This window comes from Gallus gallus, chromosome 19, assembly GCF_016699485.2.
Source record: "Gallus gallus isolate bGalGal1 chromosome 19, bGalGal1.mat.broiler.GRCg7b, whole genome shotgun sequence".
Classification (NCBI taxonomy): Eukaryota; Metazoa; Chordata; class Aves; order Galliformes; family Phasianidae; genus Gallus; species Gallus gallus.
The window spans coordinates 737,070-752,348 of record NC_052550.1 but is presented as its reverse complement, the minus strand read 5'-3'; the positions used below and the strand labels follow the sequence as shown (position 1 = coordinate 752,348).

Here is a 15,279-nt window from a genome sequence, read left to right as displayed (position 1 = left end):
ACAATAAATAAAAGGGCTTGTGGTTTGGCAAAACACTTAATAGACATCTAACTGAGAGAAGCTCATCATCTCTCTCATGAAACAACTGCAAGATTTTCCCTCCTACTCCTATCTGGACACTTCGTACAAATTCTTAAGAACAAGAACTGCCAACCCACAAGTTTCTCCAGCATTTCACAATGCTGCTTTCTCAGTCTAAAGGAGTTACTTTAGTAGCTCCAAAAGAGAGAATACATCCCAAACAGACTGTTACCAGAAAATAGTTTTTCATCACTTTCCCTATTTTAAATAAGTCTGAGTTCTCCTCATCAATCCTAGTTTTGGAGGGATTTTTCTAATTATTAGAACATCACTAAATACATCTAAGCTGTTGACTTCAACCTAAATCAGTTTAAAACTACCCCTTCTGGGAACACATTATGTGAAAAGGTTACGGCAGATAATAAACTATAACCACTGTTAATTAAAATGAATATGTATTTTTGTATACATTAAATATATATACACGGAGCATCACATACTTAATCTGCATAACAAAGGTATCCTCATTTTCCCCACGCGCACACAAGTCAGTCCTTTTGCTCATGACATCAGTATGGGGCATCCATATGCTTCTGTTTATAGAGCTGCTTTGCATTTGAGAGCAGGTGCTGTCACCAGGCTTCCACCATCTTTCTGATAACGCAAGTGACTGATCTATCTGCACCCACTCCTTCTGCCTTTAGATATCCCAGATCAGCTCTGTGCAAAAGTAGGGGATCAAATAGAAAACACATCCTTACCTCAAAATCACACTCCTCTCCCACTGCAAATTTGGTCATGATCTCCACCCAAGCTGCATCCACCAACTTTTCCAAAGATACTGTGTTGTGGTGAACTATTTCCAGCACTGGTTTCTCATACCAGATGGGGAACTCCTCCTTCAAGCTGAGCAAGGGCACAAGAAGCTTTCGTTATTCAGGGAATAAAAGACAAAATGCAAAGCCCTCTCCCGTTTTGCAATTTCAGCAGCAGTCACAGCCAGGACAGTGTTCCAGGCAGATGCCACACTGGAATGCAAAGACAGTTTTTTCATGTGCTGCCCTCGGTGTCCAGCCCATGAAGTGTTAATTGGCATGACAACACTAATTGTACTTGTCCTTCCCAGAAGGAAGGCTGTAAGGGATTCCGGGAAGAGCAGCACTGCTGGTAAACCCTTTCCTGCTGGTAATTACTGCCTCCTGAACTGATGTTAAATACACACCAAGATTTTGTCGTTATTCTGGGACCTGTTCAAGACTGCTGCTTCCAACAAACCATAAGATGATGCTGGTAAGCATTTAGAGTTTCCTTCTTCCCAAACTCTGGACCTACACACTCCAAACACGGCAAAGAAAGCAAAGGCAGGCTTACACAATCTTATCTTTCCAGAGGAAAATGTTGTGTTTCATCACATCAAAATCTTACAACGTTTTCAAAAAAGAGAAAAAAAAACTGTTACAAGTTTACTTAATTTATTTTTGAACCGGTCAAGTCTGTTAATTGATAGGGTACTGAGAAGTGTATTGTGTGAAGCTTTCTGAGTTGCAAAAAATCAGATCTGTTTCACATTAGTGTAAGAAAGAACAAAATCTCCACTTTTCCCAAAACCCTTTTAGCTTCCTCTGCTGTTTGCTGTTCTGCAACTGCCACCAACAGACTGATCCCCTTAGCAAACTAAACAATCTTGTTTTTTTTTTCCTGTCAGCAGCCACTAAACAACTTTTAGACCCATTTCAGAGATACATACAAAACTTCATTTCATCAAATCTTCCTTTCCCCCCAACATTTAGAGACTACAGCTAGGAGTTATTGATAAACCCTTCATATACATTTTTTCTCTTTTTTTTTTTTATTTTTGAAAGTGCTCAGCCAATCCAACCTCATCACCCAACAGAACACAATGTTTGCCAGCTGTGTGCCCTCCTCCTGAGCAGAAACACTGGTGAGGAAGGATGGCTGACAGCAGTACTTCAAGCTCCACTGAAATTAGGGCCAGCAGGAAATAGGTTTCCTATTTGTTGCCTTTAAGGATGTGTTTAAACCTTAAATTATGGGGAATTTCTCCTCATGGTGAAGATATCAACTCCTCCAGCAACCAATCAGGAATTTGCATTCTTCACCAAGAGACACAGAAGTTTTCCTGCCTTGGCTGGTACCACTGCCTGTCCTGCTCAAATCCAGGTTAAAAAAAAAAAAGAAGTCACAAATTCAAGTCATCAGTTTGCAGAACAGCCACATCCTTTATCTGGCATAGTTCATTTCATGAGTACCAAACTACAGATGTGACTTCAGCTGCAGGCAAGTACCTTTACAGACAGTTCCCCTGTGGCTCTAGAGTCATGCTGGATCTTGACCAAGGACTCAGGGCTATGCTGTGCACTAGAAGGGCATGCTGGGGACACATGAGCAAAGAGGAACGCTGCTGGTCTGAACAAAGTAATTGTTCTTGCTGTTTTCCCTTTGTTCTCCATCATTTCAAGTAGAGTGGATGCCCAAACTCTTACTCCAAAACAGCTGAGTGACCCATTTCTCCACAGATCTGCCAAAAATAATTGCAGCTGTGGATCTCACTGATGTGAAATGCTCCAACAGCATCTTACTGTATTTTTACATCAGGATTTTTTTTTCCTCTCACTATGAGGAATTCCCATTACTCAGGAAGCTATAAAATACACCAAATACCATACACTGAGCTACTTGAGTTCAGTAACACCAAGATACAGCAAAGTACCTTATTGTCCTGTTTTAGTAACAGCATCAAATTCAAGTTTTGCTTTTGATTCCAGAAGCCCCAGACCTACTGTGAGGCAGCAGGAGGGCAGCCAGCTCTCATCCCAGCACCCACATCTCCCCGCGCATCCCCTGCCCTGCCCCATTACCCATACACAGGCATACATCAGCTTTGCATAGGTACTCACAGTTCAGCGACTTCCTGCTCCTCCTCCCAGGCCTCTTTATGTGTCAGCTGGCTGCTTCCTGTGCTCTTGCACGTCCATATTCTCTCACTGTATCGCTCCAACCGTGCTTCATACTCTCTGTAGCAGCAGCAGCTCAGGAAAACAGGAGTTATGCAGAAGGCACCACCACAGTAGCACAAAACAATCTTATTCAATTAAACCCTTTCTATCTGAGTGCATAAAGGCCGCATTATGGCAAGGCTTGACCCTGCATCTGCGCCACACTAAATCTGAGTGGTTTCAGACCAGCATATACCAGGGCTCTTCGCAGCCTGTCCTCTGCTGCACTGCCCGACGGAAACTGCACGCCACCAACTGAGCTGAGGAATGCGCCAGGAAATACGCGCGGCTGAACACTTCTTGGGTCTGCTGAGATTCCAGCTTTCCCAGGCTGACTTGTGGGTAAGCAGCCCCAGCACCACAGGCACATGGAAGAGGAACAGAAGGACCCTCACTGCCTGCCTGCCTGGAACTGCTGCTCCAATGCCTTATGGGGGTTCACACACATATGTGCGGCTTTCTACAGACCGCACAGGCACAACCATCAGAAAACGTAACACAGCATAAATCCTTACTCATCCACCCTGAGACAGCCTGTATATTTGCTGTATGCCTTTGTCTTTGTTTTGGGTTTGTTTGTTTTTTGTTTGTTTGTTTCTAAGATTTGGATTAGGAGGGCAATCATAACTCCAACAAACCCACATCTCCTGGGCATTTCTCCCCAGCCCCCAGGCAGAGCAGGAGGTGCAGGAGTGTGAGCACTGCCAGGCAACTGCACAGACACAGCCCAGGGATGGCTGCTGCTGCACACTGTACATCCACGGAGCAGCCCTGCAGTTAGTCCAGCTCACAACAGCCATGCTGACAGTGTTTCCCAATGTTCCCTGGCTGTGGACATAGCAGGGAGCCCAGCAGCCTGCGGCCTCCTGCCTACAAGGCACCAGGACCAGGCCAAAGGGGGATTTGGGCACCTCTCTACAGTGATACCAAGCAGCAAAAAATAAAACAGGAAGCCAGTAGCCCTGCACATATCACAGCAGTTGGCCGCTTCAGTAATGAACAACTTGACACCATAACTCTGCTCTTTCCTACGCCTTCCCCATAAGAAGGGAAGCCAGCCCAGCCCTCACTGGCAGGGATGCAAACAGAGGCAGAGCAGCTCCCAGCTCCCTCCTGCACTGCACATCCCACTGCTCCTCCAGCATGCTGCAGGCACATGACCACCCACCCCGCCACCACAGGGTGAGCACAAAGGCAAACAGCAGGAGAATGTTTTTGCAAAGTTTGCTATAGCTCAAACTTTCCACTACACGCACACTGTCCGCCCTTTCCACTCGGACTGGAAACAAACGCGGCGCACTTTGGACCATGCAGCAAGTCTGGCATGGGGCTACACATGGGATGTGCCAGCAGCACAGAGCTAGACCTGCCACAAACCTCAGCATGATCATAAATAACCAACCATGGACACAGCTCCATGCAGTCACTCCCCAGAAAGCTGTAACACACACGTTGCACGAAACAAGCTATCTGCAGTTTGTATCACAGCAAGGATCACTTAGATGTTGAAAGCCAGAGAACAAAACTAAATTAAAAACAAGAGACTGTGTCAAAGAAAAATGTTTTAAAGCAAGCTGGCCACTGCACAGGAGGAGCGTTAAGCAGATAGTTCACTCCTTCCTGGGTTAGCAAAACTCTCCCAGAAATGAGTATCAACACCAAAATAGCTTAGTAGTGTCATAACTGGCCCCACGTGTACCAGCTAAAGGGGCAAACTCCCAGGAGTGCTTTTAGGAAGCACAGTTCCTGGGGTGGCAGCAAAGTCTTGCTACAATTACTGAGCACGGCTCCAAAATGTTTGAGCAGTGCCACCCTTCAGCCAGATCTAAACTGGTTGATACTGCACTGAAGATGTAAACTACAGTCTTTAATGCACACACGAAACGCAGCCCGATTGGTATTTTCTCTGCTACTCACTGCACAAACTGAAAATGGGTGGAATGGCAGCAGGTTTTGCCTGGGAAGGAAAGCTGCACTGCTCCCAGAACAGCCCCTGTAGGTGCTTTGCTCAGCACAGCCATGACAGCCCAGGGTCAGCCCTGCTGGCCGCATCCCCTTGCACTGCTTGACTGGTGTCACACACAGCAGCCAATACACTCGGAGATGAGCCGGTCAATAGAACTCTACATTTTGACATGAAGCCCTCAACACACACACACACAGTTGGCTTTTCCAGGTGCGCAATGAAGTAACAGGACAAGCCCATCCCACGCACAACATGGGGAGCATTTATCTGCTCTGCAGCCCACGTGATCCCAGCAGTCCCTGCAGAGCTCCAGCAGCGAGCAGCCCATCTCCAGCTGCCGGCACTTCGCCCACACTATGCCCACTCACTTAGGACACTCTGGGCTCCACCTGACACCAGGGACCACAGGCAGCACGGCTCCTCTTTATGAGTTTTCAGGGGTTTGGCTGCAGAAGGAAGCCACAAAGAAACATCACAGCCAAATAAATCCCCAAGCCATTCTACCCATCTGTCCACTGCCCCCAGACACCTTAACGCTCACACACAGGACAGGTGTGTCTACTCACATTTACCAGACAATGCCACAACGCCCATATTTTTCTTCGCCCTATTCTACAGCTGCAAATTCTAAAAGAGCCTTACAGAACACCGCCCCCATCCCTGGAGGTGCTCAAGGTTGGATGGGGCCCTGGGCGGCCTGGTCTGGTATTAAACGTGGAGGCTGATGGCACTGCCTGTGGTGGAGGGTTTGGAGATTCATGATCCTTGAGGTCCCTTCCAGCCTGGGCCATTCTGTGACTCTACGAACACAGTGCCATTCACACACCTCATTCACGGATGTGCACTACAGGAGCCCACACAGGGCAAGTGCTGATTCACTGCTTCTCCAGGTGGGGAAAGCCCAGCAGCCCCAGACACGGCCCTCCTGCAGCCGGAGCCAACAGAACCCCACCTGCCCTCACCGAGAACCACCTCCCTGCAGCCGACACTCATTTGCAGCTCTCTCTTCCACTTCTTGCCCAGCTCTCATCACACGCATCGCCAGCAGAGTAAGACACAAACCCAGCGTTAGTTTCTCTTTTTAGCCCCGTGACGTCTCTCTGGCGACGTGAACTTTCCAGAAGGCGCTGAGCCGGCAGCCCCCATTGCACCCCACAATGCCGGGCTGCCACCACCACGGCCCCGTTCAGAGCTGCGCCTCAGGGCCGGGGCAGCTCGACAGCAAGAGGAACCGAACTCTTTCCGATTCTTCTCGCCCGCTTCCTTGTGGAGAATGGGAACGGGCTCTTTTTGTTTTTTTCCTTCCACATTTCTTTTTTCTTTCTTTCTTTTTTTTTTTTTTTGGCAGCCTTTTCAGTTACAAACAGAACGTCTGAACTGCCCAGAGCTGCGGGCGCCCCATCCCCGGCGAGGCCCGAGGCCGCGGCCCTGTGCAGGGGGAGCCGGGACCCACAAACCGCGCAGGAACGCGGCTCTGCCCCGCGCCCCACACCGCCCCACGAGGACCGCCCGCCCCTTTGTTCCGCGCGGCCCGGCCCGACCTCCCGGAGCTCCCCCCGCACCCGCTGCCGCTGCCGGGCAGCCGCCCGCCCCGCTCCTCCCCTCGCCGCCCGCCTCGGCCGTGAGGATACTCGCGGGTGCGGAAAGCCTCCTGCGTGTGCGGGATGATGAAGCGCTCCCCCGGTTCCCCCGGCGGCAGCGGCTTGGCCAGCGGGAAGGGCTTGCGGCCCAGCAACGGCGCCATGGCGGCGGCGGCCGCCGGATCCGCGCGGTGACGCCGGGCCCGGGCGGGAGGATTGAAAAATGGCGGGAGATTCCCCTCCCCCTGCCGGGCGGGCGGCGGGCCCGGCCTGCCCGCGCGCACCCCAACCTCCCGCCGCCCGCCCCTACCCCCGCCGGCCCGAGAGCCTATTGGAGGACGGCCAGCGCCGCCGCCTTCCGATTGGCCGACGGATCCGCCAATCGCTCCGCCTCGCCCCGCCCGCCGGTGCAGCAAGCTGCCTTGCGCCGCGCGCAAGGTGAGAGGTCGCGTTATGTAAGTGGCGGGGAGCGCGGCGCCATTTTGTGGCTCCGTTATCCGCCCGCCCCCTCCCCGCGGCGGCCAATCGAGGCGCATCGCCGCCCCCCGCCCATCCGGGTACCGCGGCGCGGCCGGGCGCCGGGCTTTGTCCTCCGCGCTCAGCTCCTATCCTCCCCCGCCCCCCGCCTCTTCCCCCGCGGCGCTTCAAGGGGCCGCGGCGCGCGGGGCATTGTGGGAACGTGGCGGTGGCGGCGGCGGCCCCGCTCTGGGGGGCGGCCCGGTCTCTTACCCAGCGGGCTGTGCCGCCCGGCGTGTGGAACCGTCCTTCGGCAGAAACCGTCCCACCACGGCCACAAGCGCCGCAGCTGCAGCCCCTCCCGGGGACCGGGAGCGTAGAGCCCCGTGCTCTGATCGTGTGCGTTTGCTCGCAGGTCCCCGCTGCCTCGTGGCACGCAGTACGGCGGTTCCGTGCGTGCTGCTTTAGGATAAAAAGAAGAGGCCTCGATGTATTGGGATAAGTGCGTCAGGTCTGGCTGTTGTACAGGTTGACATTATCACAGAGCCGTGGCGGCTGGGAAGGACGTGTGGAGATGAGTTAAGTCCGTCCCCCCAGCAGTTCCTGCAGCAGGTCGCACAGGAAGGCATCCAGGCGGGTCTTGAACGTCTCCAGGGAAGGCCCCCCCACCTCTCTCAGCAGCTGTCCCAGGGCTCTGATACCCTCACAGCAAAGGTCTTCCTCCGGTTGGTATGGAACTGTCTGGGTTTGTGCCCATTGCACCTTGTCCTGTCACTGCACACCACTGAGAAGGGCCTGGCCCAATCCCTTTGACTCCTACCCATTACAAGCACTGTTCCCCCCTCAGCCTTCTCCTCCAGGTGAACAGCCCATGGGCTCTCAGCCCTTCCTCGTACCGCAGATGCTTCAGACCCCGACCATCTCTGTGGCCCTCCACTGGGCTCTCTCCAGCAGTTCCCCATCTGCCTTGAACTGAGGAGTGCAAAACTGGACACAGTGCTCCGGATGTTCCCTCCCCAGGGCAGAGCAGAGGGGAGGATCACCTCCCTGCCCTGCTGGCCATGCCATGTGCAGTGCACCCCAGGACACCATTGGCCTTCTTGCCACGAGGGCACACCACTGGCTCACGTCAGCCTGTTGGCCATGAGGACCCCTAAGTCCTTCTCCGCAGAGCTCCTCTCCAGCAGTTCAGCCCCCACCCTATACTGATTCGTGGAGTTATTCCTCCCCAGGTGCAGCACCTACAGTTGCCCTTGCTGAACCTCATCAGGCTCCTCTCCACCCAACTCTCAGCCTGCTCAGGTCTCTCTGAATGGCAGCACGGCCTTCTGATGTGTCAGCTGCTCCTCCCAGTGTTGCATCATCAGCAAACTTGCTGAGGGCACACTCTGTCCCTTCATCCAGGTCACTGATGGTGTTGAACGAGACCAGACCCAGCATCAACCCCTGGAGAACACTGCTAGTTACAGCCTCCGACTGCACTCTGTGCCACCGATCACAGCCCTCTGAGCTTTGCCACTCACCAGCTCTGCATCCACCTCACTGTCTGCTCATCTATCCCACACTTCCTGAGCTTCATTACAAGGATGTTGTGGGAGACAGTGTAAAAATCCTTGTTGGAGTTGAAGTACATGACATGCACCGCCTTCCCTCATCTCCTCAGCCAGCGATGGCATCATTCTATTGTGCAACTCCTCTGAAAAAGCACTGCATGAAACATGGGAGTTAGTGCTTTATTGTAATGGTTTCCTCCAGCACCAAGAGAACAGCAACTAACAGCAAGGGTCCCCTCGTCTGCATCTTGCAAGCCTTCAGCCAATGCACTCAAAGGTAAAGTGTTGCCTATATGCCAGCATCTGGGGCTCTAATCTGTCCCCTAAAGGTGAAGCCTCTCTGCCTCCACAGGCCAACCAATTTTCAGTCTTACTGGTCTGATTGTTGGCTATCTGACTCTAGCCATGCCTCTGGGAAAGGACAGGAAAAATACATGAAAATAATGTAACTTCTGATGCCACTTCCTTAAAAGTTAATGTGATTGTTTTCAAAAACAATCGTTTAGATTGATATGCAAGAACTTTGTAACAGCTAAATAGAAGATTACAATTTATTGGAGGAGGAGGAAGGTTCCTAAGGAATGGAACTGGTTCTAGGGAACAGTTTCTATTAATGCATCACATGGTATACAAGGTTGGGAGTGTGTGAGTGCAGAGTCAGGCAGGATGGTTGGGAGTTTGATTCAGAGCAATCAAAGCAGTGCAGAGTACAAACTCTTGAAATGAAGAGACTTTTAAATAGAAAGCCATTTGGCTGGAAATAACAGAAGAGCCTGGGTGCCTTTGTGGGTCACAACATGACTAATGGGCATTCCTGTGATGTGACTTGAGCTGTGTTGGATGTGGTATTTGCAGAAGGCAATGTGGCACTGCAGCTCTCATTTATACAGCCCCATTCTGATGACCAGGCATGGCAGTGAGGAGTGCAGGCCCGAGTGGCTGCAGAGAGTGGGTCAGAGCAGCAAGGAGGCAACAAGGCAGCAGATCTGGAAGTTTGCCAAATGTTGCAGCATTTAGGTATGGTCAGAGGATATCAATATCCTTCCCTCAGTGACCCTTATCTATTCATGTTTAAATTCAGAGATTATACTGTTGAAGAGCAAGCAGCTCCCTTGTATAGTTCATCCAAAATAATTCAATACCATCTTTCTGAGCATCTGCGCAGTTCCTGTGGCTGCATTTCCTGCTGAGCACAGCAATTGAGCTGTGTTCATGGCTATCACCAGCTGCTGGCTGCCTTCCTTCTTGCTGCTGTAGCTGTCACTAAGTGCCTGCTTCTGTCACACCTACTCCTGCAGTCACTCTGCAGTGGTTTTGCCTCCAGTGGGTGCTGGGTTTCCCATCTGTGGGCTGCTGATCAACATATGCATCTCCTGCAAGCATTCAGATATTTCCCTCTGTAGTCTTCTCTTTGGCCAGCCTGGATCCTGAAATAACCCGACTGCAGACTTCCAGAGCACCTGCTGCTGGAGCTGAGCACCTCTGTGCTGAGGAAATGGCACTGTCCTCTGCAGCGTATGCTTTCATACAGATGAGAAAACCCAGTGTGCTGCAGGGCTGTGCCATGCTGACTCACACACACATCTCCTGGCATTGGCATCAAGAAGCCACTAGCTTGTGTCAGTCAGTGGTGCAATGGATTTTTGCACCCTTCTAGATGCAGGAGTCACCTTGCTGCATTGCAAAGAGCCTTCCTGTTTACCATCACCATAAAATAGTAGTGCTTCTCCTGACTCTTGCAGTGCCAGTGCCCCACTTCCTTAACCCAAATGAACACATGCCATTTCTCTGTGTTGCAGGGTATGCATAGCCTTCACGTCTTCCCAACAGCTTTGAAATTGCAATTTGTTCTCATATGAAACCAAACTGATGGCTTTCTCCTATTTTTGCTGCACTCTGCAAAATGACCATCTTTCACTTCTTCATAGTCCTGAAGCTGAGCCATGAGTGCAGTTTGCCAACTTTTTTTTCCATTTTTTTTTTTTTTTACTCAAACTGAACACTGTTTTTTGGTGGTGGTGGGGTTTTTTTGTTGTTTGTTTTTTGTTTGTTTTTTTGATTGTTTTATTTTTTTGTGGTTGCTTTTTTTTTCCCATCAAAATCTTTCCCCGCAGTAATTTCCAAGTTCCTTAGCAGTCAAATTCCCTTCTCCAGTGGAAGTCCATCTGCATGCTGAACTGAAGCACTTTCCAAGAACTCAGACTGTCCTCTGGGATGCCACTTCTTGTCCCTAGCTCTCCTTTTAGGACAAAGACTTGCTTCTGTTACCCCAGCAGTGAGAGTGCAATGTGGGACAAGAATTAAGACAGCTAATCGTTATGTGTTCTGTCTGCACTCACACAAAATTTGTCATCTAAGGGCTTCCAAGTCCTTCCTATTCCCAAGCTGTGGTGCAGCCCCACATGAGGAGCCTGCTGGAGGTGGCACTGAGCATGCTGGTCCGTTACCTCTTCCAGGCTTGGGCTTCTTCTGAGCAGCTCCCCTGGCACCAGAATGTCAGCAGGAGCTGCTGCTCCCTGCCTGCCTGTGGGGCTGGCTGCACTGCTGATGCTTGGCAGCTTTGCGCCAGCACCATTAATCTGCAGCTCTCTAAGCTCTTGACAGCTATTGAGTTAATTAAAGTTTATGCTCTCCCTTTGGACTGAATGAGCTAAAACCCATTTTGATTTGATGGAGATCTTTTCAGTGGTACTCACTTATAGCCTGGCTCTCAGGAATGCAGAAGCCTTTTCCCATCACTCTCACGGCATGAAAAGACCCTGGAGGGTTTGTAACTCACTGTTAACTTCCCTGGGTGCGATGCAGGAGATGATTAATCAGATATATTGCCACAGATCCATGTTACCTGTTCTAAGCTACTGCCAAGTGCTCCCATTAGTCGCCTTGTGCTGCACCTCCTGGAACCCAAGGTGTCAGAAAATGTCAATTTTTCTGTTCCTGCAGAAGTTTGTATAAAAAAACTTTATGACTGCTTAAATGCGATTCCGCAGCTTTTATTTCTGACAAAGAAGTCTCTGTGTTTCTATAGAAGATACTAAGGTGAGAAAGGGTAACAGAAGTCAGCTTATTTTGATACTTTCGTGGCTTCTCCAGTTACTTCTGCCCCTTAATGAACCCTATGATGTATAAATGAAGCTATCCCATCTAGCGGCTCAGACTTAATAAGAAATGCAGTTCAGTTCACAGTAAGTCAGAACAGCTCCAATGGCCATGGGAAGAGCAGTCCTGAGGCAAAGCTCAGGCCTCTGCCCTGTCTCCAGCCATGGGAGCCCACTCTCAAGGCGTCTTTTTTTGCCCCATCCCTTTGCTCCCTACCAGCTGTGAGGCCCCCATACCCCTATGCCCTGCCCATACAGGTCTGGGGTTTGGCACATGTGGACATAAGAACTGGGACTGGTGCTTGAGCAACAGAGCCAAAGCTGTTATCCATTTCTGTAACATCTAAGAGCGTCAGTATCACGTTCTTCACAAGGGGAAAAAATGTATATGCCAGATTATTTTAATAGAATGAAAATCCCATAATTTCTGCTAATGGAGTGGCAGAAGCAATTAACTTCACAAGGCATTATTATTTCAGGTGTTTGTAGTTTCTTGGCTGGAGGGCTGGGCCCGGAGTGTGGTGGTGAATGCAGTTCCATCCAGCTGGTGGCCAGTCACCAAGGGTGCTCCCCAAGGTCCCTGTTGGGGCCAGCTTTGTTTAATGTCTTTACTGATGATCTGGATAAGGGATTTGAGCACGCTTGCAGTAAGTTTGCAGATAACACTGAGTTGGGAGGAGGTGTTGATCTATGAAAGACATGGAGGCCCTGGAGTGTATCCAGAGAAGGAACGGAGCTGTGAAGGCTCTGGAGCACACGTCTGATGGGGAGCAGCTGAGGGAGCTGGGATGGGTGAGTGTGGAGCAGAGGAGGCTCAGGGGAGACCTCATTGCTTCCTACCACTGCCTGAAAGGAGCTGGTGGTGATGGGGGTTGGCCTCTGCTCCCAGGTAACAGCAATATGATGAGAGGTGATGGCCTTAAGTTGTGCCAGGAGAGGTTCAGATTGGATATTAGCGAAAATCTCTTCTCCAATAGAGCTGTACTGCAGTGGCACAGCTGCCCAGGGAGGTGGTGGGGTCACTGTCCATGGAGGTGTTCCAGAGCCGTGGAGATGTGGCACTGAGGGACGTGGTTATGGACATGGTGGGATGCATTGGGAATGCTCTTAGTGATCTCAGAAGTCTTTTCCAACCTTAATGATTCTATGAAGCAGAGAGGTCTGTGATTTTAAGTATCCTTTGACATGCAGAAATCAGCTGAAAGTATTTTTATACTGTTGTTTAACAGGCTGGAGATTTTGGTAATGCAGTGATGCCCAGTACTGGACATAGCTACAAAGGCATCTCTTTCACCATCCACCAGATGCAATGCAAGGATCAAACAGTATGCTTGGAGAAAGGAGATGGCACTGTAGTGACAGCAGAGATCAGATCCATTCCAGATGCTTCTGTGATGCCAGAGAGGTCCCAGGAGCATCAGCCCATGGGCTTCCTGCCTTCCTGCTGCCACCTCACCACACCAAGCAGAGAGGGATTAATACAGTAATAGACCACTACTGAGAAAGAAAAAAGCTTTGTTATGTTTATGCTTGCCCTTACTTACTGCTGCTGCCAGAACTGAGATTAATGCCATAAATCTGGTGGTGAGTTTAGGAACTGCCGTTGGGATTTCCCATTACCTCTGTGAGATGCTGTAGGAGCTATAGGAGTTGTTTTTAGAGCAGTGGGGTTGCAGCTGGTGGAAGAGAACGGCATGGGGCATCCTGCAGGACTTGTTTTCATCGCTTTCAGCTTTGTCATACACCAGCTGCTTGGATTGCAGTTACTTGTACCTGCCACCCTGGGCTGCAGGGGAAGGTGAGGAGGAGGAGGAGGCATGGGTTCAATAAATGCTGGTAGGTGGTGGGATCTTGGGCACCAGGTGCAGACCTGGGGCACAGCACATCTTGGGCCAAGAGGGCAGAGCCCATGGAGAGGTGGGAAGATCTGCAGCCCTTTGTGCCTCGCACCGGGCCGTGCCTCCATGACAGTACCCACCATGGCCACATATTCTCGACCATGTGACATCAAAATTGTCTGGGGACAGCTTTCAGGGGCTGCTGCAGACCGAGTTTCCCAGCTGCCCAGGAGATGGCAGTCCTGCATTCGGACAACGTGTGCAGGCAGTCCCCAGATGGCGCCCGACATTTACTGGAGAAGGAAACACGAGTGTGTTTGGCTCTGCTGCGGAGGGAAAGGGCTCTGTCTGCAGTGACTGATGGTCCATCGTGTTCCGAGCTGAACAAGAGACGCTGCTGCTGGGAGGCGAGTCCTGGATGCGCAGCCTGGGAAGCACAGCCCAGGAAGCACAGCTCTGGATGCACAGCCCTTCACAGAGATTGCTGGAGATAAGCAGTAACAGCATGGGATCTAGTTCTCGTCATCCTCCTACTCTACTGGTGAGGATGCTCCAATGCTACATACAGTGAGAAATTCAAGATTACTGCAATTTGTCTTTGCTCTTACAGATTAGGAGGCACTAAAATTTCTTTTATTTGGATTTCTTTGATGTTTGCAAGGCTAAAAGTTGAACCTATCAAGGAAACCCATGGTTAAACCAATCTCTGCTCTTTCCCAGCAAGGGACAGGTACCTGATGTGCCAGCCAATGTGCCACGTCCATGGGCACAAGCCGATGTGTCCCACCTCCCAGCTGCATGTCCTGGGCTGCAGCTTCAAAATTCCTCTTCCCTTTATTCTCCTCCTCGTAAGAAGCAATCAGTGTTAGTGTTAGCGAGGTGGTGCTGCACAGAGCAACTGCAAGGAGACTTCAAATGGCAAATGCACCATAAATAGAGCTGGTACTTAAGGAGATAGCTGTGCCCAGCGGGTGTTAACCAAAAAGAGCATTTCTCAGATGAGGAGTTCCCTGGCAAGAGAAATCAGCAAGGGAAAGAACTGACCTTCAAAGCAAGGATGAAAACTTGTTAGGATTGTTTATAGGGTACAAACGGGACTTTGTAGTGGAAAAGGCTGTTGCAGTGCTCTGCTCGGCAGTGCAAGGAGCAGAGGTGGCAGTCGCGCTGCAGAGCTATAAGCTCCCTTGGGAAGTGAGGCCTCTTCATCCCTTTTCTCTTTAAAATCACAAAAGCAGCTGTAAAAGTCCCCTTATTTAAATTCCATTCTTTAATAAAAGCTTTGTAGTCCTTACTCTTTAAACTCAGCAAATGCTTATGGTTACATAACATTGATAAAACTGAAGTGATCAGTTATTTCCTTGTCACTTTTCTAATGGATGGCAAATGTTGTTCTTCAAACTTCTGCAAGTCTAAGATCTTCTTTCCAAATGTTTCTTTGCAAATGCTTGAGAACAGTGCCTCTACACAGTCACCGACAGATGACACCTCAGTATGAACTGGAGATGAATTCATGGACAGACAAACATCCAAAAACCTCCCTGGAGGGGTTACTGTAGAGAACCCCTTTAGCAAGGATTCCCTCCCTGTTAGCTGTGCAAGTTGTTATTTTGTGATTCCTTTGCAAACTCAGGACAAGAGGGCCACCTGCTCCCCTGACCTATCAGTTCTCCCATTGTTGCCTGCCTCAGGCTGAGGGCTGTAAGAAGCACTGGCGTTAATGGTTGGAAGACACAGATATAGGAAATAGAAA

General features: G+C 50.3%; 1 protein-coding gene across 3 annotated transcripts in view; it reads right to left on the bottom strand.

Annotated features, from left to right (window-relative positions):
* BAZ1B (bromodomain adjacent to zinc finger domain 1B) overlaps positions 1 to 6,842 on the bottom strand; it is a 49,042-nt gene extending 42,200 nt beyond the window's left edge. For all 3 annotated transcript variants that reach the window (XM_001233716.7, XM_046902532.1, XM_015295903.4), the window contains exons 1-3: positions 6,636 to 6,842; positions 2,940 to 3,056; positions 783 to 927 (exon numbers count right to left, since the gene is read on the bottom strand). In XM_001233716.7, coding sequence (XP_001233717.4) covers positions 783 to 927; positions 2,940 to 3,056; positions 6,636 to 6,748 — 375 coding nt within the window. In that variant the 5' untranslated portion in view covers positions 6,749 to 6,842. The remainder of the gene's footprint in view (positions 1 to 782; positions 928 to 2,939; positions 3,057 to 6,635) is intronic.
* Positions 6,843 to 15,279: the final 8,437 nt, after the last annotated feature.